Genomic DNA, 24,818 nt, shown 5'->3' with positions numbered 1-24,818 from the left:
AACGCAAGACCCCAACTGACCCTCTCAGAAGGTGGGGAGGTAGAAATCGCGCGCCGATTGCCCTTGGCCGCTCAGCTCAACCCTCCCGAGAGAGACGCGCGAGAGGGACGTGCAAGGCCGAGGGCGCTGCCTGTCGGTCATTTGTCCCCGCAGCTACAGGGTTGCCGGCGACTTAAACGGCTGAGAAGGCGCGGCGGGCGGGCGGGGCGGACAGCCCGGACCTGGCCCTGCCCCTGGGGCGGCCCCAGGGACTCGGGCGGCGAAGTGACGACGGCCCAAGTTTGCTCAGGCCTTCGACCCGGGAGCCTCCTCGGGCTCGCCCCAGGGTCAGAGGGTGAGGTGAAGGCTGCTGGGCGGACCCAACTAGTAGTCTAATTAACCTCGGCCTCGTCGCAGTGCTCTGGGGATCCAACTCCGGGCAAAACGCCAATAATCTGAGCCGTACGGTCACTCCCTTTGCAGCCCTGCCCGGCCCCGGGTCTGCCTTTTCTTTAGGAACCCAAATGTTCTCCCTCCCCCGCTGTTTTCGGCAGCTCTTGCTCCTTCTGGGCTAAGTCCTGCTAAACTCGTTTCCCCCGCAGCTTGGGAGGGGCCGGCTCCAGGGTCCCCTCCTCTGCTCAGGTGTCTGCCCTGCCCTCCCCCACCCGCCGTGTTTTTTCCTCATCAACAGTTTTCTCTTCCTCCAGATACCGACTTGGGCCTAGGTTAATGTCCAACAGAAAAAGTGACCACCTCCAACACCAGGCTGCATGTGCCACTTAAAAAAAAAAACCCAGCTGAGAGCAATGGCTGACTAGGAATTTACTAAAGCTTTGAAATGAAGCCTCAGAAGTTTTATGGGGTCACAGGTTGCCTTCTCTCCCATACTCCACCTTCCTGACTTCCACCAGAGGCCCAGCTCAGAAAATCTCAAAAGAAGACTCGTGTAAAAACTGATATGCATTCAACACATAGTCATTGCAAGTGTTCCAACAATGCCGTCCTTAACCCTTGCTCTTCTTTCACCGACGTGCTTCAGCCCTGCGGGATCTCCTTTCCATAACCCTGTTACTAACGATTAAAGGTAAGAGTGAGATGAAGTCTCTTAAAAACTAGAGGAAGGCATTGTTCCTGCCTGCACTATCTGAGGGGTACTTTCTGCAAGAATCAGTCCTAAAGTGGCTGCAGCTGACCACCCAACCCTAGGCCCCCCACTGTGCCCTCAGACATCCTGTCTCAGCTCTGGGACTGACAGGAAGTGAAACTCAATTGTCTGCACAGCAGACCTGCCTGGGACCCAGCCCTGAACCCCGGATGTGCCACCTCCCCCGCCCCACCCCCCCAGGAGGAAGAAGAGAACGGAGAGGCTGGGGAGAACAAGGCTGTTGTTTTTTCCTTTCCCTTTGTTCGTTGCGGTTTCTTTCTTTCTGATTTTTATGATGTGGTTGATTAAAGAAATGAGCACCTGGAGCTGTAGGCATCAGAAGCCTCCTCCTTAGATGTTTCTTGGCCTTTCTTCCTCTCACCCCCACCAGTAAGTTACTGGGGTATGATGGAGCACAGATCTTGAAGACAACTCAAGCCCAGAGTATAATTGATTCCATCTTGTTCCTTATTAGAGGCGTCATCTCATGCCCCACTTTGAAGTCTCAAAAAAATGTCTTAAAAGGAGTATCTTTAACTTCGTGTAGGAGCATAGCTGAGCATGACAGTGAAAAACAGACGTACATAGGGTGCCAGCACTACCAATGTTACTTGCGAGGAAAGCTGGGCTCCTTGAGGATTAGTATCATGCCAGGATTCCTAGGTGAGGGGCGCAGGGGCGTAGAGCTTACTGGAAGAGGGGCTGGGGCCTGTGCCTACATCATTCGGGACGGCGGACACACACACCCATGCTCTGGGGCAGTCCCTAAGCTGGGCTGTCGGTGTCTTTGGCTGTCCTGCAAAACAAAGTACCGGACCTGATGTATAATAATCCTTCAAAAGTGCTTACGATTCCATGACTAAGGAGATCATGTAGGAAGGGGAGACGAAGGATGGGGAGTGGCCGGGCTCTTGATTTTTAAGGTTATAGGGGAGACAGGAGCAGAGAGACAGGCCTCTCCACTCCCCACCTCAGATCTCCAGTTCAGATGCAGCAGTAACACTCCAAACCCCATTACTCAGCAGCTATATTTCTGACAAAAATGGAGGGTTCTCTTCCAAGTCTCAAGAGCTGCTTAGATCCCTGTTTCCACTAGAGGGCCTCATGTATTCATTCCTTCTCCTCTCCAACCCCCACCAAAAATAAGTGTATATTACACGTGTGTATATGTGTACTTACACGCGCAACACACACACAACACCCAAATACACCCTTCCAATCAGAGCTCCCCCCTCCCCCCTCTCTACTACCAGGTGTAAAAGGGAAGATTCCAGGAACTCAAGCCTTTGTCACCGAGTCCTATTTCAATGAAGGGTAGGAGGGGGTTAGACGGGGGTTGGGGCGGGGCCGGGGAGCTGGATGCCTGGGTCCTCAGTTCCTACCAGAGAGTCCCTAGGCCTCTGTCTTTCTCCCTGCTCTACCAGCCTCACCACCACCCATGCTGCCCCAAGAGCCTTAACTCGGAGCAGATTCCAGACAGGAGAAGCTGGAAAGATCTCCTTTCACCCCGACTTTTGACCAGGGCCTCCACACCACCTGCCAAGGCCAGCAGGTAAAGCGAGAGGGTTAGGGCACCAAGAAAGGGTGGACACAGGAAAATGCTCTTTGCACCTGAACCTTGACCCCAGAATTAAGGGAGGAATCTGAGTCTTGAGAGGAATTGTTCTTAGCCTGGGGAAAACAAATCTGAGACAGCTGGGGTTTGGGTTTAACAGGCGAGAAAACTGGAGGCAAAGGTGGGCAGGTTATCTCAAACAGTGTCAAGCAGTGTGGAGCCCGCGGTGGCAGGGAAGTGTTTGGTCAGAGGATGTGCAGTTTGGCACTCTGGCCTTGCTGCTGAGGCATCTCCTGAGTATAAATTCAATCCATGGTGGACGGAAAGGACTTGGGAAGGGAGGTCCCCTGATGGCAGCATTTAGGAGAGGGTGAGAGGTGGCTGGGTGGGCAACTGCCACGCTGTCTTATCAGCGGGCTCCCCCTCCCCTTCCCATCTATCTTCGCCTCCCTGGGTTGGGGTTCGGGGAGAGGGTGTAAGTTACTGGACAGAGAGAAACAGAGCTGTTGCCGGGGCGGGAAGATGAGCAGCGCTGGAATGTGGAGAAAGTGGCACAGACCAGAGCCCTGGAGATCTGGGGATCGGGGGAGGAGGAAAGCGGGTCTGGTGAACAAGAAGTTCCCCGAGCTGGGGGCGCTGGGCGCCGGCTGGCGGGCGGGCGGGCCGGCCGGGGTGGGGGGCGGGCAGCTGTGTCGTCAGGAGCGGGGCGGCCCCGCGGCGGCCGCGCCTGCCTGGCCCGTCCCCTCCAGCCCCGCTCGAGCTCCAGCTCCCGCGCCGGCGCTCCAGCTCCGACCGCGCGCCCTCCGCATGCAAGGTAGAGACCCCGCGAGCCCCGCGCCGCCTCCCACCCTCCCGCACTCGAGCGGCTTGGGGCGGAGGCCGCGGGAGGGGGCGCCCCACGGGCTGGGGTAGGGCTGCTGGGCCGAGAAGGAGGAAGCGTGACAGCTGGAGTGGGTAGCTAGAAAGGTTTGCGCCAGGAGCCGGGGGCAGCAGGAGGGTTGGCCCAGAATCCCATAGGCAGCGTTTTCCCCATGCCTTCCCCTCCATCTCTCCGATCCCTGATCACGAGGACGGATGCTGAAGCTGGCTCTTAGGGACCCGAGTCGGAGTAAAGTCCGCTTTGGAACCTCCACAGCGCTGCACGGGTGGAGAAGTGTACTTGTTTGGCCTCCTGGTGCCCAACTTCCCACCCCTCTCCTTTCTACACCTGTCAGCGGGAAGTTTCTGAAACTACCTGGGTCTGAATCCCACTTTTCACCTTTAAATTGGGAAAATGAGGTTTACGGAGGAAAGCATGCAAATATTACCGGGCATCTTCCCAACCTCCTAACCACATGAACCCACATCCCCCAACCATGCCAACATTGTAACTTCCTCCTGTACTATACAGCGACACTCCCCCCGCCCCACAGAAATAGCACCCCATTAATCAGACAACACTACCGTCTGCGATGTTTGTGGAAGCTTAACAAATTTTAAGGTTTCAAGCCAAATGATTCCCTCTCAGGGGCCACTGATAGCAAGGATGGGCAGGAAAGAAGCGACCCTCCCTTAATCCTCACAAAGAGGAGGGGGATGCAAGCCCTGGAATGGCTAAGGGATTCAGAAGTTCAGGTCATCTGTTCTGTGTGGTCAAAGAGGGGTGCCTGCCCCTTGAGGTTCCTTGCTGATCAGCCTGAGTATTCTGGGGACATAGCTGCTTCTTAGGTAGTGGTAAACCTACATGACTTGGAATGTGAGCCGTGAGTGTTGAAGTGAAAAAGAAACTTTAAGTGTTAGCACAGGCTTTGGAAATCATATTTATCTCTCGGTTACCAGCAATTTTGGTACTTAATGTTTAAAATAAGATCTAGAAGAAGACCAAAGACACTAAGATTTAATGGAATGGACTAAGGATGGAATGTCAAGAGTCTGGGTGTGACCTTGAGAGAGTGTTCTCTCTCTGGGCCGGAGTTTTCTCCTCTGTAAGATAAGAGAGTTGGTGCCTCCCCGCTCGGAGGATGTTCTAGGATTCTCTGCCTCCATGTCAACTTCTTACTTTCTCACCCCAAGTTAGTAGGGGCAGGCAGGGAAACCAGAGAAGGGAAGGGAAGGGTGAGTCACAAATAGCTGGCAGGCGGGCAGCAGACCCCACCCTCCCAGCCCTAGCATTGCCTGGACAAGCCCAGGTTATAGCTTCAGGGTTGGGATGGAGCAGGACAAAACTGGACTTGTTTCAGATTTTTAAGGCCCTGGACACCTGAAAAAAATCCCAGGAGGCTTTATGTCCAGGGTCTCAGCCCAGAGGTGTCGTTGGACCCTGATCGGCTAGTATCTATAGCCACCTCCTCACCCTCCCAGAGCAAAGTGCGGGATCTTGACGTTACGTGTCTGTGCCTGAGACACAGGCAAGCGGGAGGCGGTACACCTGGCTTCACTGCCGCCGGGGGCCCCTTGGAATTTCTGCCATCCTGGGTCCAAGGCATCATTTTTCCCAATCTTCAAATATGTTTCTCCAGGTACCACCCTTGTATAATAACAACAAGCTAGTGTTTATTGAGTTCTTTCTCTGTGCCATGCAGTTTGCTAAGTATATTGCATGTTTTACCTTATTTAATCTCCACGTGGTGACTGATTTCTCCAGGTAACCATTTTACGGATAAGAAAACAGGTTCAGGGAGATGAAATAACTCATTCAAGAGCCAGAATTCTAATCCATGTCTATCTAATTCAAAAATCCATTCTCTTAACTTCTACTATATACTACATTTAAGACCTGGAGGGTTTGAAAAGACAGGCAAGAGAGGAGTATTGTGCCTTTCCTGTTTGCCCCTTGCTTGCTCACTCAGTCATTTTCTCTCTCAGATTCCATTTCCTAGAACCTTGGAGCCATCTAAGAATCCCCAGGGGTAATCAGAGGCTAATTAAGCCATACAGGCTCCATTAACCATAAGACAATTATGTATTCATTAGATCTGTTGGCAGAAGTTAGATTATAGTCATTGAAAGGGCCAGATGGGTGGAGTCCTTTCTTCAGAATATTAGTGCCTCAGTACCTGCTTCTGAGTGTTCCCAGAGTGTCCAGAATAGGAATGCTGTATGTGGAGATATGCGGCAGAGATGTCCCAAAGGCGGAGGCTGCAGAGAAGGCTCTTCCATCATCAGAAAAGCAATTTCAGTGGCCCTCGCCGCCTCCCTAAGCCTGCCCCAACAACCCTAGAGAAGTGGGCAGAAGTGAGACAGAAGGTTAGGGCCTTGGGCTGAGTACCACACTAAGTGGCTTTTAAGCATCATTCACCATTTAACAAATAATTATTTAGCACCTACTATATGTGCTCCAGGCTTCCCAGTGGCTCAGTGGTCAAGAATCCGCTTGCAATGCAGGAGACCTGGGGTTTGAGCCCTGGATTGGGAAGCTCCCCTGGAGGAGGAAATGGCACCCCACTCCAGAATTCTCGCCTGGGAGATCCCATGGACAGAGGAGCCTGGAGGCCTACAGTCCATGGGGCTGCAGAGTCAGACACCACCCCCACGTGTGCTCCACGTTTCCTCATATTCCCCTCGCTGTCCAGATGGATACTCTAGCATCCCATTTATCATCTTGGGATGAACAGTCCCCAAATATGACTCCCTAACTTGATACAACTATCTGTACAACTGTTACGGAACACTTGAACACGATGGGCACTAGGTATTGAGGACAGTGGTGAACAAGTCTGATAAGCTCCTGCCCTGTGAAGCTTACATTCTGGTAGGAGATGACAAACAGTATACAAAGAAGCAAATACATTGGCCAGATAATGCCCAGGTGTGGTAAGTTCTGTGAAGGGAACAAAGGAAGGTGCTATGTAAAGGAGGGGGCCTACCTTAGGACAGAATGATCTGGAAAGGTCTTTTGGAGGAACTGACATTTCAGCTCAGGCAAGAAGTCATCTCTGCCAAGAGCAGGGAAGGGTGTTCCAGGCAGACAGAACAGTAAGTCTCATGGCCCTGAGCAGGGAAGAACTTCGTGTGCTTGACAGAAAGGAGGGCAGTGAGACCAGAGAGCAGTGTGTGAGGCAGGGGTGTGTGTGGGGAGAAGTGGGGGGCAAGGGGGGACGCACGCACACAGTTCTTGGGTTGGAGCCTTGGGGCCTCCACTTGTCACCTGCCATGGGAAGTCCCAACCTCTTTGAGCTCCAGTTTTTTTCATCTATAGAATGCTATACCAATGATTTCTTACAGAGTTTGATTTTACTTCTTAATACAATAATAACTACCATTCCTTGTAGAACTTCTATATATGCCAAGTTATACTAGGTACTTTTCATACATTCTTTTCTTTTCTCATACATTATTTGACTTAATCCTCGCAACTATGAAAGATAGACATCATTCTCCCCATTTTATAGATATAACTTGCCCAAGTCACACGATGGTATCAGAGCTGAGAATGGAATCCCCATATGACTAACCCCAGTTCTGTCGGACTCCAAAAAGGTGCTGTACTATGCTAATGTAATTTATTATTGTTACTACTGTTATTGAATCTTCAAGGCAAGTTGCGCCCTGCAGCTTGGCCGCTGGGTCAGCAGCGGTCAACACGATCCACATGTTGATGGCTCCTCCTTGGTTCCTGAGCCCCGCGGCTGAATGCTGGGGTTCCCTAAACACTGCCAACCTAGCAGGGCGGAAAGAAAGCTCCCTCACCAAGCACAACCGTCCCGGAGCGGAATGCTGGGGTTCCCTAAACACTGCCAACCTAGCAGGGCGGAAAGAAAGCTCCCTCACCCAGCACAACCGTCCCGGAGCTGATGCTCAGCGCCTTCTTCCCCTACCTCCTCCCACTTTCTCCTCCCTGGGGCCCGCCCTTCCCCAGCGGAGCTCCGCAGGACGCAGGCAGACAGGCGGGGCTGGGGCTGGGGGCCCGGCGAGAGCTGGTTCTGTGTCGCGCGCGTCCGAAGCGCTAGAGGTCGTTGCGGGGCGTGGGTGGCTCTGGGAGTGGTGGCCGAGCGGGGCCGGGGACCAGGGCTGGAGGCGGAGCAAGATGGGGTCGTGGCCCGGGAGGCGTGCGGCCATCTCAGTGAGAAGCACCGCAGGGCCGGGACTGCGATCCATCCTGAGCTCAGGGCCGGGGAGCGGAGACTGGGGGAGGAGGGAGAAAAGGGAGAAAAGCGTCTGAAGGACACCCCCCCAGGGACACTAGCCTGGGCGGGGGAGTGAGGGTGGTCCAGAGGTGAGTCAAGACAGACCAGGGGAGAAATCAGAGAGCTGGGGAAGGAGCCAGAAACGCTGGCGATGGAGGCAAGGATGAGTCAGAGAAACACACACAGAACAGTGCCCGGGAGGTGGAGACACAGGAGAGGAACGGAGGGCAAGGAAGGCCCTGGGGAGGCACTCAGAGCAGGAGCAGGAGTGGAGAATGAATGCACCAGACGGAAGCGGAGAGGCGCAGAGAGCTAGTCAGTCCTGCCGCATGCTCTTGTCTTCTTCCAGAACTACCCTTGGAAGCAAAGTTCCAAGCCCCACAAGTACCACAACCAAGCTGCCTTTGTGTTCATCCTTAGAAAAAGAAAGATGGCCAAGGAGAGGGGCCTAATAAGCCCCAGTGATTTTGCCCAGCTGCAGAAATACATGGAGTGTGAGTCTTTCCTCTCATTCAGTCCTGGAGCCCTTACCCTTAGACAGTGCCTCCTCCTCCTCACTCCCCCCAGCTCCCCCTCTTTTCCCTGGTGGCCTTGAGACTGGATGCTCTTGAGATATGCCTGACTGGGAGAAGGAGGGGAGGCAAATGGGGAGACACCTGGGGTCTTAGCTTTCTACCCACCTTCTCTGAATCTTAACTGCCTGCTTCAAATCTCAGAGAAGAGAAATAACGAGGGCAACCACTTTGGAGGATCTGAAAGGTTTTTCTCTCTGTATTTCTCTTTTTTTCCTTGAAATTTCTTTTTCATCTCACTGGAATCTCCTTACCTGTTGGATGTCTGGAGGGTGACTGGCAGAGGGTAGGGAAATCTGAACCAGAATAACGGTATCTTCCCTGTCTTCACTCCCTAGACTCCACCAAAAAGGTCAGTGATGTCCTGAAGCTCTTTGAGGATGGTGAAATGGCTGAATATCTCCAAGGAGATGTAAGTGGCCACTGGGAAATCGTCTCCTTCACCAACTCCTCCCACCTTGTTTTTGCTACTCGATTGGGATGCCCAACTTCCAAGGATTATTCTGGCCGAACCCTTGCTATCCTCTCTCCGGATTCCGCCAGCACCCATGGTTACTGCAGCTGTTGCTTTAGGACAAAACAAGAGATTCTGTGAACTCAAGACTTAGCCCAATAAAGCACACTCCTTCCTTGGATGCTTCTCAGCTCTGCATTTATTGTCATGTCCCCACCACTCCCAATGCAGTCCCCAGCTCCCATCCCGCAGATCTCCCTGGAGTAATGCTTGCTCTCATCATAGGCCATTGGATACGAGGGGTTCCAGCAATTCCTGAAAATCTACCTGGAAGTGGATAATGTTCCAGGTCACCTAAGCCAGGCACTGTTTCAGTCCTTCCAGACTGGCTACTACATAGAAGACACTGTAAGAGAAGGTATGGTCACATGTAGGTGGGACTGGGCTGGGCTTCCAGCCCAAAAGAAAAGTCAAATTACGTGGGAGTTTTGGGAGTGAGAGTTGAATTGAGTCACATCTTGGGGCCAAGGTGGTGGGAGGGAGAGGTAGAGGGTAGCCAGGCTGGTCTAGGAGCCAGAGGGAGAAAGGTGAAAGCAGAGAGTTGGAACAAAGAAAGGAAGGGAGAAGAGCCGGATGGAGCGAGCCCCAGCCTCAGATCTGCTGCGTGTTTTGTGAGCAGATGTGGTGTGTCTCAGTGACGTCTCTTGCTACTTTTCTCTGCTGGAGGGTGGCCGGCCGGAAGACAAGCTAGAGTGTGAGTTGCCACTCTGGGCTGGGAGAGGGGAGGAAAGGTGAAGGGAAAGAGGGTATTCCCTAGCCAGACAGAGGTGGAGTCAGAGAATAGGCCTCATTTCCTTTGTTTCCCCAGACTCCTCGCACTCAGAGTCACCCTAGTTCCCATGTCTTGTGTGTGTTCACGCGGGTGACCTAGGATGTTCTTGGCATTTGGGAGGCGTGTACTGTTTCCCCTTGCTTTTGTCCCCTGTCTCGGTCCCAGCCCCAATCCTGGTTCTTCATCCAAACAGTCTCTCCTATCTCTGTTTCTCCTGTATTCGGTTATGAATTCTTTGGATCTCCCTCACAAACTGACCCCGGCCCCCAAAACCTCCCACAGTCACCTTCAAGCTGTACGACACGGACCGAAACGGGATCCTGGACAGCTCAGTGAGTTGGGGGCCTGTGTGCTGGGCGGGGAGCATGTGTCCGTCCGTCTGCGCCCCCCCGCCCCAGCTCTGGGACCTGTGTGCTGGGCAGGGAGCGTGTGCCCGTCCGTCTGCACCCTCCCGCCCCAGCTCTGGGACCTGTGTGCTGGGCAGGGAGCGTGTGTCCGTCCGTCTGCACCCTCCCGCCCCAGCTCTGGGACCTGTGTGCTGGGCAGGGAGCGTGTGCCCGTCCGTCTGCGCCCTCCCGCCCCAGCTCTGGGACCTGTGTGCTGGGCAGGGAGCGTGTGCCCGTCCGTCTGCACCCTCCCGCCCCAGCTCTGGGACCTGTGTGCTGGGCAGGGAGCGTGTGTCCGTCCGTCTGCACCCTCCCGCCCCAGCTCTGGGACCTGTGTGCTGGGCAGGGAGCGTGTGCCCGTCCGTCTGCACCCTCCCGCCCCGGCTCTTCCAGGACCTTCAGAAGAAGAGGAAGCTAGAGGGAGAAGCTGAGTCTTCCAGGACTAAATCTGGGAGTAGGTCCCAAGCTCTTGGGGCTTCCCTGGCTCAGCGGTAAAGAATCTGCCTGCCAGTGCAGGAGACTCAAGTCCGATCCCTGGGTCAAGAAGATCTCCTGGAGAAGGAAACGGCAACCCACTCCAGTATTCTTACATAGAGAATCCCATGGACGGAGGAGCCTTGTGGGCTCCAGTCCATGGGGTCGCAAAGAGTCGGGCATGACTTAGCGACTAAACGACCACAACCCACGCTCTTGACCCCTAAAAGCGGGTGCTGGAGACATGATCTGGGGACTCCCTTGCAAACATAAACACACAGGCACTCATTTACTTGACAGAGGCACTTGAGGATGCGGGGGTCTGCGGGTGGAGCCTTGGTCTCGAGAGGAGAGTTTGGACAGTGGTAGTGAGGCGGGATATGGCTGTGGCTCTTACCCTCTTGGCCCCCAGGAAGTGGACAGAATCATCATACAGATGATGCGAATGGCTGAATACCTGGATTGGGATGTGTCTGAGCTGAGGCCGGTAAGGCAGTTCTTCTGCATGTCCCTTCTTATACCTCCTCCTCAGTCAGTCCTTGATTTGTCCTCCCCCATTTCTGACAAGGCAGCTTGGTTGCCCTCGACTAGGATGGCTAGGCTGAGTGTGCTAGGGGGCAGTAGAAGTGAGGGGTTACTCACCCCAAAAGTCTGCGTCCCTGCCTTCTCTGCTCAGATTCTTCAACAGATGATGAAAGAGATTGACTATGATGGCAGCGGCTCTGTCTCCCTGGCTGAGTGGCTGCGGGCCGGGGCCACCACCGTGCCCCTGCTCGTGCTGCTGGGCCTGGAGATGGTGAGTAGGAGAGATCTGTGAGGATGGGTAAAACGCTGTCTTGGGGTGTACTCGCCAGAGTTGGCTCTCTGAGCCTTAGACATCCCCCGTGTCTGCCGTGCCCTCCCAGACCCTAAAGGACAATGGGCAGCACATGTGGAGGCCCAAGAGATTCCCGCGACCAGTCTACTGCAACCTTTGCGAGTCGAGCATCGGTCTAGGCAAACAGGGACTGAGCTGTAACCGTGAGTGACGGGGCTGAGGAGCGTGGGAGCAGAGGGGCAGCCCGGCCGTCTGTGGGAGCACGGCGCTCTGAGCTCCGAGAGACCTGGGTCTGAGTCCTGGGCTCTGCCAGTGACTGGTTATGTGGCCTCGGGAAAGCCACATAGCATGTGTTTTTCAGCTTTTGATTTTGTATTGGGATGCAGCCGATTAACCATGTTGTGGTAGATTCAGCTGGACAGTGGAGGGACTTGGTGAGACATACGTGTACCCATCCTTCCCCCAAGCCCCCTCCCATCCGGGCTGCCACGTGCCACTGAGAGCGTGCCCTGTGGCATACAATAGGTCCTTGCTGGTTATCCACTTTGAATATAGCAGTGTGCACATGACCTTCCCACACTCTCTAACCCTCCCTTCCCCCAGCAACCGCAAGTTCATGTTTTCAGCCTGTGAGTTTCTTTCTGCTTTGTAAGTTCATTTGTATCATTTCTTTTTAGATTCCACACATAAGGAATGTCATACAGTATTTCTCCTCTGTGTGACTAACTTCACTCAGTGTGACACTCTACATCCATGGTGCTGCAAATGGCGTTATTTCATTGTTTTTAATGACTGAGTGATATTCCATTGTATATACGTACCACATCTTCTTTATCGATGGACATTTGTGTCCAGGTCTAGCCCACAACATCTTTAAGTCTTAGTTTCTTCACCTGAAAGTGAGGTAATATGAGCATTAAATAAGCCGATGCCAGAAAAGTACTTCATTCAGTTCATGTACCTACTATTAAGTCCGCAATAAAAATTAGCTATTATTTTTGGTGGTGTTTTATCTGGGCGTCCTTCTACATCATCCAGCTCAGTTTCTGACCCATGAATGGAGTGGGGTTGAGCATTTGGTAGCAGCTGCTCTTTTAGGGGGAAGCGTGAGCCAAAGACCCAGGTCTTGGAGGTGAGTCCAGGTCCACCCCGAACTTGAATTCTGTGCCACGCCCTCAGCGAGCGGCGAGACGGCAGCCGCAGTGAGCGGTGCTGCCCGGCCCCCGGGTGAGGAGGACGCGGGCTGGGGCAGCAGCTGGGGAGCTGACCTCTCTCCCTCTGGCGCAGTCTGTAAATACGTCGTCCACGACCGGTGCGCCATGAAGGCCCTGCCCTGTGAAGTCAGCACGTACGCCAAGTCTCGGAAGGACATTGGGGTGAGTGGCCCCGTGCCCGCTCAGTCCACCCGATCCTGGCCCCGGGCCTTGGCCCGTCGCTGCCCTGACCTTCCCCGAGTCCCCGCCTCAGGCGCTCCCAGACAAGGGATTGCCTTTCTCCGCAAGGTCCAGTCACACGTGTGGGTGCGGGGAGGCTGTGAATCCGGCCGCTGTGACCGCTGTCAGAAGAAGATCCGGATCTACCACAGTCTGGTTGGCCTGCATTGTGTGTGGTGCCACCTAGAGGTCAGCTTGGGAGCTGTCACCCCGGCCCTGCCCTGGGCCCCTCGCGAGCGGCCCTTGCCACCCGCCCGGCCGGCGCCGCGCCCAGCCCGCCCGGCGCCGCGCCCAGCCCGCCCGCCTCCTCCACGTCCGACAGCCTTGGTTGTACTAGACTGCCGGTTAACAGGTGGTGGGGGTCCCTTCACCTTCTCTCCGTGCCTGCCTTGTCTTTCAGATCCATGATGACTGCCTTCCAGCCATGGGCCATGAGTGTGACTGTGGGCTGCTCCGAGATCACATCCTGCCTCCGTCTTCCATCTACCCCAGCGTCCTGGTGAGACTCTTGGGCAGCACTTGGGAAGGGAGCAGGAGAGCTTCCCCACGTTAGACACGCACACATACAATGTCACTTAGAGCAGAGAGCCTATATTTCCAGGATTCAAGTCAGACTCTCATCTGTTTATGGAGTCACACAATCCAGTATTCCTTCCCTCTGCCTCCTTCCTTTCCTAGGCCTCTGGACAGGAGCGTAAAACTAGCAAAATAAGCCAGAAGACTGTGGATGATTTAAGTTTGAGCACTTCTGAGGCTCTGCGGGTACAGGGCCGAGAGGGCTTCATGGTGGGGACTTCATGGGAGGAAACCTGGGTGTTGGAGCCTGCTCCCTGGGAGTGGAGGGGAAAGCCTCCCGGGGGGAAGTCAGCCCTCTGCCCCTGTCTCCACGGTCCATCTTCACTGACCAAATCCTGCTTTCCTTATCCTTGTTTTCTTCCCTCAATGCAGATTGATCCCGTTTCTAACACCCACCCACTTCTGGTCTTTGTGAACCCCAAGAGTGGCGGGAAACAAGGCGAGAGGTGAGAAGAGATAGAATAGCCTTTGTGAAATCCAGGGGGAGACCAGCAGAGGTTGGGAATCTGTGTGTTTGGAGGGGACATACCTAAAGGACATTCAGAGTGGGGAGTGTAGGAACTTCCTTGGAGGCCCAGTGGTTAAGATTCTGAGCGTCCACTGCGGGGGCAGGGATCCCATCAATTGTTGGGGAACTAAGGTTCTGCACGCCACGCCAAAACAGAGTGGCATACAGAATGCCCATCCCCTCCATGAGTTTTCCTTTTTCCCCACACAGGGTGCTTTGGAAATTCCAGTATCTGCTGAACCCTCGACAGGTGTTCAACCTCCTAAAGGATGGTCCTGAGCCAGGGTGAGGATAGACTGGGGGCTGTATCACGGGGTTGTGTGTGTCTGCCTGTCTGTGTACGTTGGAAGAGAGGAGGAAAGAGTGCATGTTGGGAGGGAAGGGCCAGGGGAGCCCAGAAAACCAGACTTCACAATGCTGCTTGTGCTGGGAATTCAGGTCGGGGGACCCTGAATTCCCTAGCTCACCTTTGCTCTGCATCTCAACAGAAGGAGATAACTGTTTCTCTTCACTGAGGAGTGACTATAAGGTTGTACTTTTTCTCTAGCCTTAATAGAAACAAGTCTTTTGACAAAGGGAAAGGGCATTATAAGGAATGAGAAACAATAAGTATTTACTCTGCCTGTCCCAAGAGTTGGGTAGCCTTGGTCCTGATATCCTTCCTCATTTTCCCTTTCACCTTTTGTCTCAGACTCAGATTCTTCAGAGATGTTCCTGATTACAGGATTTTGGTGTGCGGCGGGGATGGCACAGTAGGCTGGATTCTAGAGTCCATTGGTCAGTGAAGGGAGAGGCTGCAGGCCGGGCCCAGGGGCAGCAGCCCTCCAGAGCTAACTCTCTCCATCCGTCTCCCACCTGCCTCCCCAGACAAAGCCAACTTGCCTTTTGTGCCTCCTGTCGCCGTGTTGCCCCTGGGCACTGGAAATGATCTGGCTCGTTGCCTAAGGTGGGGAGGAGGTAAGTGGCTAGAAACTGGTAGCTCAGCTAGTAAAGCGTCCGCCTGCCATGCAGGAGACCCCGGTTCCATTCCTGGGAAGACCCCCTGGAGAAGGGACAGGCTCCCCGCTGCAGTGATCATTGGCTTCCCTGGGGGCTCAGACAGTAAAGAATCCGCCTGCCATGCGGGAGACCTGGGTTCGATCCCTGGGTTGGGAAGATCCCCTGGAGGAGGGTCTGGCAACCCACTCTGGTATTCTTGCCTGGGGAATCCCCACGGACAGAGGAGCCTGGTGGGCTGCGGTCCCTGGGGTCACAGTCAGACGTGACTGAGCGGCTAAGCACGGGGTGTGAGGGGGTTGGGTAGGAAGGGGAAGGCACATAGAGACGGCGTTTAGGGGACTTCCCTGGCGGTCCAGTGCTTCAGACTCCAAGCCTCCACTGCAGGGGGTGCAGGTTCAACCCCTGGTTAGAAACTGAGATCCCGCATGCCATGCGGAGCAGCCAAAACTTTTTTTTTTTAATTTAAGCATTTAGGCATCTGGTGAAGAAAAAGTGTTGGTGGAGAAGAGAGGCACAGATAGATGGGTCCTAAAGTAGATCGTCTCAAAGGAAGAGGGCTCTGGAAGAAGCCAAGGGCCTGAAGGGCCAAGGGTGACAGTCTGAACTTAGAAGAGTCAAGGGTGACCGTCCTCTTCCCTATCAACTTGAAAATACTCTTTTGTTTCTCCCAGGTCTTAGAGCTCAGAATCAAAGAAAATGTGGGCAGAGAAGACAATGTGGGAATAAGACAGAGCTGTATGTAAGGGCTATGTATAAGAGCTAAGCCAGATTCTGAGTGATGAAGCTAGCAGGGAACTTGGCTGTGGCGCATTCGTTTATTCAGCCAATTACAGTTGGCCCTTGAACAGCATGATCTTGAGCTGTGCTGATCCACTTACTGAGGATATTTTCTGGTAGTAAGTGTTACAGGTTTACACAGTCCATGGTTGGTTGTATCCACAGATGCAGAGGAACAGTGGATTTGGAGGGCTGACTATGTTATACTCAGATTAACCCCTATGGCATTCAGAGGTCAACTATAATCAGAAATCATTCATTCATTCATCATAGTTTTTTCCCCAAGTCTATTGCAACATTCCCTTAAAGGCTCTCCCATTTCTACTGTTTTTTTATCCCTTCAAAGAGAAGGTTTAAGGGATGGTATTGACAGATAAAGAGGTCAGTGTGGGGGAAGGTTGAAACTGTCTTGGAATGAGGAAGTTGTCTTGGAGTTGAGGCTCTTGGATTCAGAGTCCAGCTTTGAGATCTCACAGGAGATTATGGAATGGGAGGTTGCTAAGGAGAGAGAAAGGTATTCTAGGTGAAACAAGTTGTGTAAGACCAGCAGAGCCGCCAGACAAGGTGGTGGTGCGTTTTGGAAAGTGTGAGTCGTCTATTGTGACTGGCGCACAGCGGGCTGTGGGAAGAGGAGGCCAGACCGAAGCGGGGTCAGGTAACGGAGGATCGTGAGTGCTGTGGGCTTCATCCTGCCGCGACTGAAGGCTGGCAGCCCAGACGTGGTCCGCACTGTTTCACACTAGCAGGTTGCCTTGCAAAGTTGTAAATTTTTTTGACCTTGACTGTGTCTAAAAATGGGTCATGTTTTCTTCAATTCACTGTAATCCTCTCAGCTCCCTGCTACTCACACTCTCTACCTTTCTAGCCTCAGGCGTTAGAATGTGCCGTCCTGGAACCATGGGCAGCTCTGGAACTCAGGAACTCATGAAAGATATATATATATCTATATATATAGATATATAGATATAGATATTACTTTCTATTAGTTCAGTTCAGTCGCTCAGCTGTGTCTGACTCTTTGGGACCCCATGGACTGCAGCACACCAGGCTTCCCTGTCCATCACCAACTTCCGAAATTTGCTCAGACTCATGTCCATCGAGTCGGTGATGCCATCCAACCATCTCATCCTCTGTCGTCCCCTTCTCCTCAAAGTAGTATGTAATATTACTTCGTATATAACAGAATTTTTTTTGGCTGCATGGTTTTCGTTGCTTTTGCAAGGGCTTTCTCTAGTCTCAGCGAGCAGGGGCCACTCTTCATCGTGGTTGCAGAGCCCAGGCCCTGGGCGCACCGGCTTCAACGCTTGTGGCTCACAGACTCGGTGGTTGGAGCACATGGGCTCAATAGTTGTGGCACAGGACTTAGCCGTTCTGCGGCATGGGGAGTCTTTCCGGACCAGGGTTCGAACCCGTGTCTCCTGAATTGGCAGCAGAATTCTTATCCACTGTGCCACCAGGGAAGTCCAAAATTACTCTTCATATACAATATTATTTCAGAAAGTAGAAATATCTCTATATATAGTAATTTGAACCTTGTATGTAAACATATGACCATTTTTGGAGGGGTATTCTTAAATTCTCAACATCTGACTTTGTTTCTTTTATCATTACAGTTACTCTTTTTTTTCCCAAACATTTATTTATTTTACTTGGCTGCATTGAGTCCTTTTTTCTTTTTCTGGCTGCTGTGGGTCTTCGTTGCTGCTTGGGCTTTTCTTTAGTTGCAGCAAGCAGGGGTTATTCTCTGGTTGTGGTACACAGGCTTCTCATTGCAAGGCTTCTCTTGTTGTGGAGCATGGGCTCTAGGTGCCGGCTCAATAGTTGTGGCACACAGGTTTAACTGCCCTGAGGCATAACAATCTTCCCAAACCTGTGTTCCCTGCATTGGAAAGCAGATTCTTTTTTTTTTTTTTTTTTGGAAAGAAGATTCTTAACCATCGAACCACCAGGGAAATTCCTGACTGGTTTCATTGCAATATTAGACTCTTTGAAATCATGAACTTTGAATCTTTACTCTTTTTTTTCTGAAGAAACAATTATTGTATTTATTAGTTATTTATTTGGCTGCACCCAATCTTAGTTGTGGCATGCAGGATCTTTAGTTGCAGCATGCGAACCCTTCGTTGTGGTGCGGGATCTAGTTGCCTGACCAGGGATTGAACCCGGGCCTCTGGCATTCGGAGCTCAGAGTCTTAGCCCCTGGACCACCAAGGATGTCCTTTCACTTTGTGCTTTACAAATGAGATTCTCATAGCAGTTTCTGCTAATTCCATCTGAACCATGAAAATAATTATTTGAATACAGCACTAATGAAAATTTGTGTTGATATTGAAAAAAATCCTAAGATTCGAAGAGGGATTGATGAAAGGAATACTGCGATGGGAGCTCTATGGAGGATGGATTGGAGGCAGGAAGCAGTTCCTCAATTGCAGTAGTCTAGTTGATTCCTCAGTGGGCTAAGAATGTGCCTGCAATGCAGGACACACAGGAGATGCAGGTTGGGTCCTTGGGTTGGGAAGAGCCCCTGGAGGAGGAAGCAAGAACCCACCCCAGTGTTCTTGCCGGAAAAATGCCATGGACAGAGGAGCCTGGGGAGCTGCAGTCCTTGGGGCCGCGCAGAGTCGGGCCCTGAGCACAGCACACAGTCAGGAGGAAAGAACACAGACGCAGAGGCAGCACGACCGGTGGGGCCACGAGGTAGCAGCCACAGGACGTGGTGGCTAACAGACGGTGGAGGATGAGCTGAAGACACGTCTAAGACATTTTCTAGGTTTGTGAACTGAGCAGATGGGGGTACTGTTTATTAACACAGGGAATTTAGAAGACCAGTTTAAGGAAGAAAGATAGATTCTGTTTGGGTATATTGAGTTTAGCTATCAGTGGAGCCCCCAGATGGAGATGTGTGGTGGGTAGTTAGAACTTGACTTTAGGAATTTAGGAGAGAGGTCAGGGCTAAAGATACATGTTTGAGAGACATCTGCTCTAAAGAGATAATTGATGTCCTCAGAGGAGATGAGTTACCCAGGGAGAGAGATAAGACGAGAAGGTAGATAAGGACAGCCAGGTCCTGGTAAACATTCTATTTAAAGGTTGAGCAGAAGAAGATGAATTATTAAAGGAGTCTGTATTAGTGCCCTGTTGCTGCCGTAAAAATCACCATGGTGCCTTAAATCAACACAGATTTATTATCTTAACAGTTCCGGAGGGCACAAATCCAAAATCATTTCCACTGAGCTAAAATCTTGGCAAGGGTGAAAACATGCTCAGAGACTTAGAGAACAAACTTACGTCTATCGGGAAGAGTTGGGGAGAGGGATAGATAGGGAGTTTAGAATCAACATGTGCACACTGCTGTGTTTAAAATGGATAACCAGCAACGACCTTCTGAATAGCACAGGGAACTGACTGCTCACTGTTATGTGGTAGCCCGGATGGAAGGAGAGTTTGGGGGAGAATGGATACATGTATGTACATGGCTGAATCTATCACAACATTCTTAATTGGCGATACTCCAATGTAATACAGGGCTGTATTTTTCTAGAGGCCCTAGGGGAGAATCCCTTGCCTCGCCTTTTCCAGTTACTAGAGGCTGCCTGCATTCTCTGGCTCGTGGCCCACCTTCCAGCCAGCAGTGTTATCATTCCAAGCTCTGCTTCCTTGTCACATCTCCTTCCATGACTTCTCTCTTGTAGCCTTCTTTCGCTTATAATGAGCCCTGTGATTACACAGGGCCCAGCCAGATAATCCAGGATGATCTCCTCACCTTAAAGTCCTTCGTTCAATCTTGTCTGCAGTCTCTTACTCGCCGATTTTGAGGATTAGGGTGCGGACGTCTCTGAAGGGCCGTTGTTTTGCTTACCGCAGAGACTAAGGAAAAACAGAACAGGCCCTCTGTAATTTGGCGGTATTTTAGAGGCTAAGTGAGGAGTCTCATGAATTAGAAGAAGAACTAAAGATATACTGTTGGTTTTGGCAGGAATCACTGGCAGTCTTTGCCAGAAGAGTTTCACAGGGTGGTATTGAGAAAGGCAAATTATAATGGGTTGAACCATTGATGAAATGTGAGGAAGTGAAGATTTTTTTTTAATCTTTTCCTGATTACAAAAATAATACATGCACGTGGTTAAAAAAAAATAATAATGATAATTCAGGACTTCCCTAGTCTTCCACTACAAGAGGCACAGGTTCAATCCCTCATTAGGGAAGTTCCATGTCCTGGCACAGCGTGGCCAAAAAAAAAAAAAAAATCAAACATCTCAGATATACTTGCCAAGAAAATGAAGTTCCCTGGAATCTACTCCCTGAAGTTTTGGAGTCTGTTCTTCCATGTTTTTCTCTCTAGACACATACTAATATGTATTTAAGCAATAAGATCATTTTGTTGATGTTTTTCTTTTATATGTTAAATAAACAGTTCATCTTAGTTATCATATTTCAATATGGTCAGGTTTGCCTCACTTTTTTTTTTACTACTGAGCAGCATTCCATTGTGTGAGTATGCCATGATTTATTTAAGTAGCCCCCCCCCGCCCCGCCCCTTTTTTTTGGCCATACCATGAGGCTTGCAGGATTATAGTTCCCCAACCAGAGACTGAACTTGAGCCTTGGCAGTTAAAGTATCGAGTCCTAACCACTGGACCGCCAGGGAACTTCGTAACTAGTCTCATGTTGATAGATATCTGGGTAGCATTCAATTTTTTAATCACATACCATGCTTCAGTCTATCTCTGTACACAGCTGTGAGAATTCCTCTAGGAGAGATTTCTAAAAGTGGAATTGCTGGCTCGAAGAGTATAAACATTTTACTGGTTATTTTATCTTTTAAAAATTATACAAATATTGCATCAGTACATTTTCACTGTGAAAGGTTTTAAAAAGTAAAATATGTGAGTCTTCACATGAAAGTTTCCACGTCCCTACCCCTCACCAAATCCCACGTTCCTCCCCAGGGGTAAACACTCTTCCCTATTTGCACTCTGCGTGTGTGTTTCACACACACACAGAGCTTTAAACAAAGAGATGGGATCGCACAGTGCCCTGGCACTTCTTTTTTCTTTGAGTATGTCTTGGAGAACTTTCCAAGTTATTTCTTAGAGATTTGATTCAGATTATAATAGCTGCACATTATTTCATGGCATGGATTTGGCATAATTTATATAGCTTTCCCCTCATAATGGATATTTAGATTGTTTTTTGTTTTTCCTTTTTTTGCTGTTTTAGCAAAAATCCTTGTACATCCATCTCTATACATTTGTGTTTCTGGAGGAGAAATTCCTAAAAGTGGAATTGCTGTGTCAGAGAATATGTTTTGATAACATTTTGATAAAAGTTGCCAAATGGTTTTCCAAAAATGAAATACCAATTTATGCTCCAACTAACAGCAGATGAGAGTGCCAGTTTATTCATAATCCCATTAACACTTGGTTTTCTCATCCTCTTTATAATTTGTCAATCTGATAGGCAACAAAAAGTTAACTACTTTACAGTTTTAATTTACAATTCTTTTAGTTATTAGTAGTACTAAGCATCTGTAGTAGGCACACTGGCCATGCATATTTTTTCTTCTGTGATTGGCTTGAGTTGTTTGCCCGTTTTTCTATTGACTTTTTGAATATAGTGTTTTATAAGGACTTTTCAAATGTTGGCTAAGTTAGTGTGTTATATGTGCTGCAGGTACTTTTTCCCAGTTTGTCTTTTTTTAAAGGTGTGTGTTTATTTAATGATACAGAAGTTGTATGTTTGGGCCTTTTTTTCTTTTGGTCAGGACTATTTCTGTTTATTTTATGGCAATTTTGAAAATTCCAAATATATTTGCTTTACTTTTGTTTGATTTCAGAAATTTTAAATTTAATTTTAGTATGATTGTATTTATTGGTCTTCTTATTTGGCTGTACGTTTTGTACTATGTTTTTTAAATTTTTTATTTTATAAAATAAAAGTTATTTTTATAAAAATATGTACGAGATAAAAAATTTTATATATTTTATGGCATACAGCTGATTAACAATGTTGTGATAGTTTCATATGGACAGCAAAGGGACTCAGCCATACATATACATGTAGCCATTCTCCCCCCGCCCATCCAGGCTGTACTATGCTTTAGAAAGGCTTTTTCCACTCAAAGATGATAAAACATTCACTCATGTTTTCTGCTAGTACAAATTTTTCTTACATTTAAATTGTTTGACCCATCTTGAATTTATTTTAGTATCAGGTGTTGTTACTTCTACATCCAGCACCATTTACTGAATAATCTTTCTTTTTCCATTTCTTCGAAATGTCATCATATACTAAATTCCCACGTATACTCGAGTCTATTTCTGGGGTGCTCTGTTCTTTACTGTGGAACTTTTCATTCTATTCACTGTGCCAGTATCAGCCTGTTCTGATACTGTTGCTTTATACTGTGTTCTGTCTGGGAGAAGAGAAAGCATCAGAGAAAGAGATCATTCCCATTCATCACTCATCTTTTTCAGCACTTTTCATTTTCCTGGTAATTTTCTTTACTCTTCTAGATGAACTTTGGCATTATTGTTAGATGTGCACACACATTGGACACTTTCACCCTCCGTGACAGTGACCGTGTGGAGAGAAGGGTCAGTAAGTGTCTGACCTTAAGACTGGTTCATGGAAGCCGGACTGAGCACCCCGCCCTTTTGCGCTTAGGGCTGATAGGGTCTGCAGCACAGGAGCACAGTATCCCTGAGAATTTGTGGGGCTGGGAGCTTGGAGGCGGCCCCTCCTCTGGGACCCAGGGCTCAGTGCTGACCTGTTTTCTCCCCCGCCCGCAGGGTATGAGGGACAGAATCTGGGGAAGATCCTCAAGGACTTAGAGGCGAGCAAGGTGGTCCATATGGATCGATGGTCTGTGGAGGTGATACCCCAACAAACCGAGGAGAAGAGCGACCCAGTCCCCTTTCACATCATCAATAACTACTTCTCCATCGGTGTGGTCAGTGGAGTGGGGCGTGGGCAGGGGAGGGAGTGGGGGTCAAGCTGGGAAAAGCTCACCGAGGGCAGAAAAGAGACGTGGAGGGTAAGGGAGCCCCGGCACGGAAGTGAGGAGCTGGGGGATAGTGGTGTGAACTGCAAGAAGAGAAGGCGGGGTGTATCACTCCCAAACTGGGGAGTGAAAGAGAGGGCTCTGTGCTGAGAGAGGAGGCAGCCTCTGATCTCACTTGCCCTGGACCCCCCAGGATGCCTCTATTGCTCACCGATTCCACATCATGCGAGAGAAGTATCCTGAGAAGTTCAACAGCAGGTGAGGGAAGGGAGAGTGTGGGCACACACAGTGGCAGGGACCAGCTTTGGCCAAGTTTGACTCCGTGCTTCAATGGGCAGTGACGCTCCCAGGAAGCCCCTTGACCGAGCTTCCCTGCTCCCACTGGGACAGCAGCTGGGGGGTTGATGGCCTTCCCTGTCGCTGGATCCACCTCTGCCAGCACTGTACAACTTTCCTGTCCCTCCTGGGCCTGGCGTTGGGGCCAACACAGAATGAAGAACAAGCTATGGTACTTCGAATTTGCCACTTCTGAATCCATCTTCTCAACGTGCAAAAAGCTGGAGGAGTCTTTGACCGTTGAGGTGGGTGTGTTGAGAGCTAACCCCACATCCCTTTCAGCTTCTTGTATCACATTAATAGTCTCACCCTCCACAGGAGCCCTCAGGAACTCGCATATGCTTGAACCTATACTCTGACCTCTCAGTTCTCTAATCCTGATTTCCCAAGTTCTCAAGAAACACCGGTCCCGCATTCTCTCCACCCCTTGCAAACCTCCACATCCTAGCCTTCCCTGTGTGTTACCTGGTGGAGGGAACGGGCGCAGCCGTTGTGATGCCGTGAGGCAAGGGTCTGTGCTCTCCCCATCTCAGATCTGTGGGAAGCCGCTGGACCTGAGCAGCCTGTCCCTGGAAGGCATCGCAGTACTGAACATCCCAAGCACACACGGTGGTTCCAATCTCTGGGGTGACACCAAGAGGCCACACGGCGACGTCCACGGGATCAACCAGGCCTTGGGTGCCACTGCCAGAGTCATCACTGACCCCGACATCCTGAAGACCTGCGTGCCGGGTAAGAGGATCGGCCTTGGGAGCTGAGTCGGGGGTGGGTGGGGCGTACTAAGGGCAAGGTATGACTCTGGCAGCACACTGCTTCTACAAAACCTATCTCCCTACTTCCCACCCCGCAGACCTAAGTGACAAGCGGCTGGAAGTGGTGGGGCTGGAGGGTGCAATTGAGATAGGCCAGATCTATACCAAGCTCAAGAATGCTGGACATCGGCTGGCCAAGTGCTCTGAGATCACCTTCCAGTAAGAAAAACTCCAGCTGGGGGGCTCTGAGGGAAGGAGTGGGGCCAGGAAGGCAGACAGGTTATGGGAATGGTAGGGAGGGCCTGTCCCAGATCTTCCTTGGTAACAGAGGGGCCCAAAGCCAACCAGGGAACAGAGTTGTGGTACTCAGCTGGCAAAGAGGTCGCCACCAATTTGTCTTGACCTTACACAGCACCACAAAAACCCTCCCCATGCAAATTGACGGAGAACCCTGGATGCAGACACCTTGTACAGTGAGTATTGCCTACGCCTGCCAGAAACTGAAGCCCCGGGCTCTATGGGTCCTAAATCTCCCTTCCATGGATTCTTCACTTCCTTCTGAGGCCTCAAGTTCTCTGTGCGCCTTCCTCCTAAATCTTGAATTCTCAGCCCCCGGCCTTCCAACTGTGGCCTCTCTAGGACCCTGGACAGATTTTCCCCCAAGTCTCTGCTGCTCTAGCCCCAAGGCACCAGGTCCTGCCTCTGAATGTCGCTCCTTCCCTTCCAGATCAAGATCACTCATAGGAACCAGATGCCCATGCTCGTGGGCCCACCTCCTCGCTCCTCCAATTTCTTTGGCTTCTTGTGCTGATGGGGACATCTCAGCCTCCAGGCCAGCTGTGAAGCTCCTTGTCCCTGGACTGTCCTACCCAGGCTCTGTAAATTGCTGCCACACCCTCCTGCCAGCTCAGGGGGGTGTTCCTCCACCCTCACAGTATTTATTATCCTGCACCACGTCCACTACCCCCCACGCATACATGCGCCTGCACACACACAAATAACACATTGAAAGTGCCTCATCTGAATAAAATGAACTTTTTTCCCCACTGGGATATCTGTTAAGTAAGTGGTACACCTCCTTCCTTTATCCCTCCCCTCCTTAAGTGACATAGATTC

General features: G+C 50.8%; 1 protein-coding gene across 12 annotated transcripts; it reads left to right on the top strand.

The window, feature by feature from the left end:
• The first annotated feature begins 661 nt into the window (after positions 1 to 661).
• DGKA (diacylglycerol kinase alpha) lies at positions 662 to 24,764 on the top strand. Of its 12 annotated transcripts, XM_070454813.1 has the most exons (25): positions 3,411 to 3,492; positions 7,049 to 7,136; positions 8,133 to 8,277; positions 8,694 to 8,767; positions 9,095 to 9,227; positions 9,489 to 9,563; positions 9,924 to 9,973; positions 10,914 to 10,988; positions 11,178 to 11,297; positions 11,407 to 11,521; positions 12,498 to 12,694; positions 12,821 to 12,940; positions 13,152 to 13,250; positions 13,430 to 13,513; positions 13,700 to 13,773; positions 14,046 to 14,120; positions 14,527 to 14,612; positions 14,703 to 14,792; positions 22,403 to 22,563; positions 22,808 to 22,872; positions 23,105 to 23,195; positions 23,484 to 23,682; positions 23,801 to 23,921; positions 24,115 to 24,175; positions 24,430 to 24,764. In XM_070454813.1, the coding sequence occupies exons 3-25, from the start codon at positions 8,214 to 8,216 to the stop codon at positions 24,511 to 24,513; spliced, it is 2,313 nt and encodes a 770-aa protein (XP_070310914.1). In that variant the 5' UTR covers positions 3,411 to 3,492; positions 7,049 to 7,136; positions 8,133 to 8,213; the 3' UTR covers positions 24,514 to 24,764. The 12 variants fall into 12 exon arrangements, with proteins under 12 accessions (XP_070310915.1, XP_070310917.1, XP_070310920.1 ...); XM_070454814.1 differs by lacking the exons at positions 3,411 to 3,492; positions 7,049 to 7,136 and adding an exon at positions 662 to 1,063; XM_070454816.1 differs by lacking the exons at positions 3,411 to 3,492; positions 7,049 to 7,136 and adding an exon at positions 2,492 to 2,675 and having other exon boundaries at positions 8,204 to 8,277.
• Positions 24,765 to 24,818: the final 54 nt, after the last annotated feature.

The sequence above is a fragment of the Odocoileus virginianus genome, chromosome 24 (genome assembly GCF_023699985.2).
Source record: "Odocoileus virginianus isolate 20LAN1187 ecotype Illinois chromosome 24, Ovbor_1.2, whole genome shotgun sequence".
Classification (NCBI taxonomy): Eukaryota; Metazoa; Chordata; class Mammalia; order Artiodactyla; family Cervidae; genus Odocoileus; species Odocoileus virginianus.
The sequence above is the reverse complement of the archived record's forward strand: the minus strand, read 5'-3'. Positions and strand labels throughout refer to the sequence as shown.

Bases quoted from the DNA above. Each gene is read 5' to 3' on its own strand.
- DGKA (XM_070454809.1), top strand. From the start codon at position 7,684: ATGGGGTCGTGGCCCGGGAGGCGTGCGGCCATCTCA. The intron at 14,121-14,526 runs GTGAGGATAGAC...CTTTTGTCTCAG, and splicing joins AAGGATGGTCCTGAGCCAGG to ACTCAGATTCTTCAGAGATG. The intron at 23,683-23,800 runs GTAAGAGGATCG...CCCACCCCGCAG, and splicing joins CCTGAAGACCTGCGTGCCGG to ACCTAAGTGACAAGCGGCTG.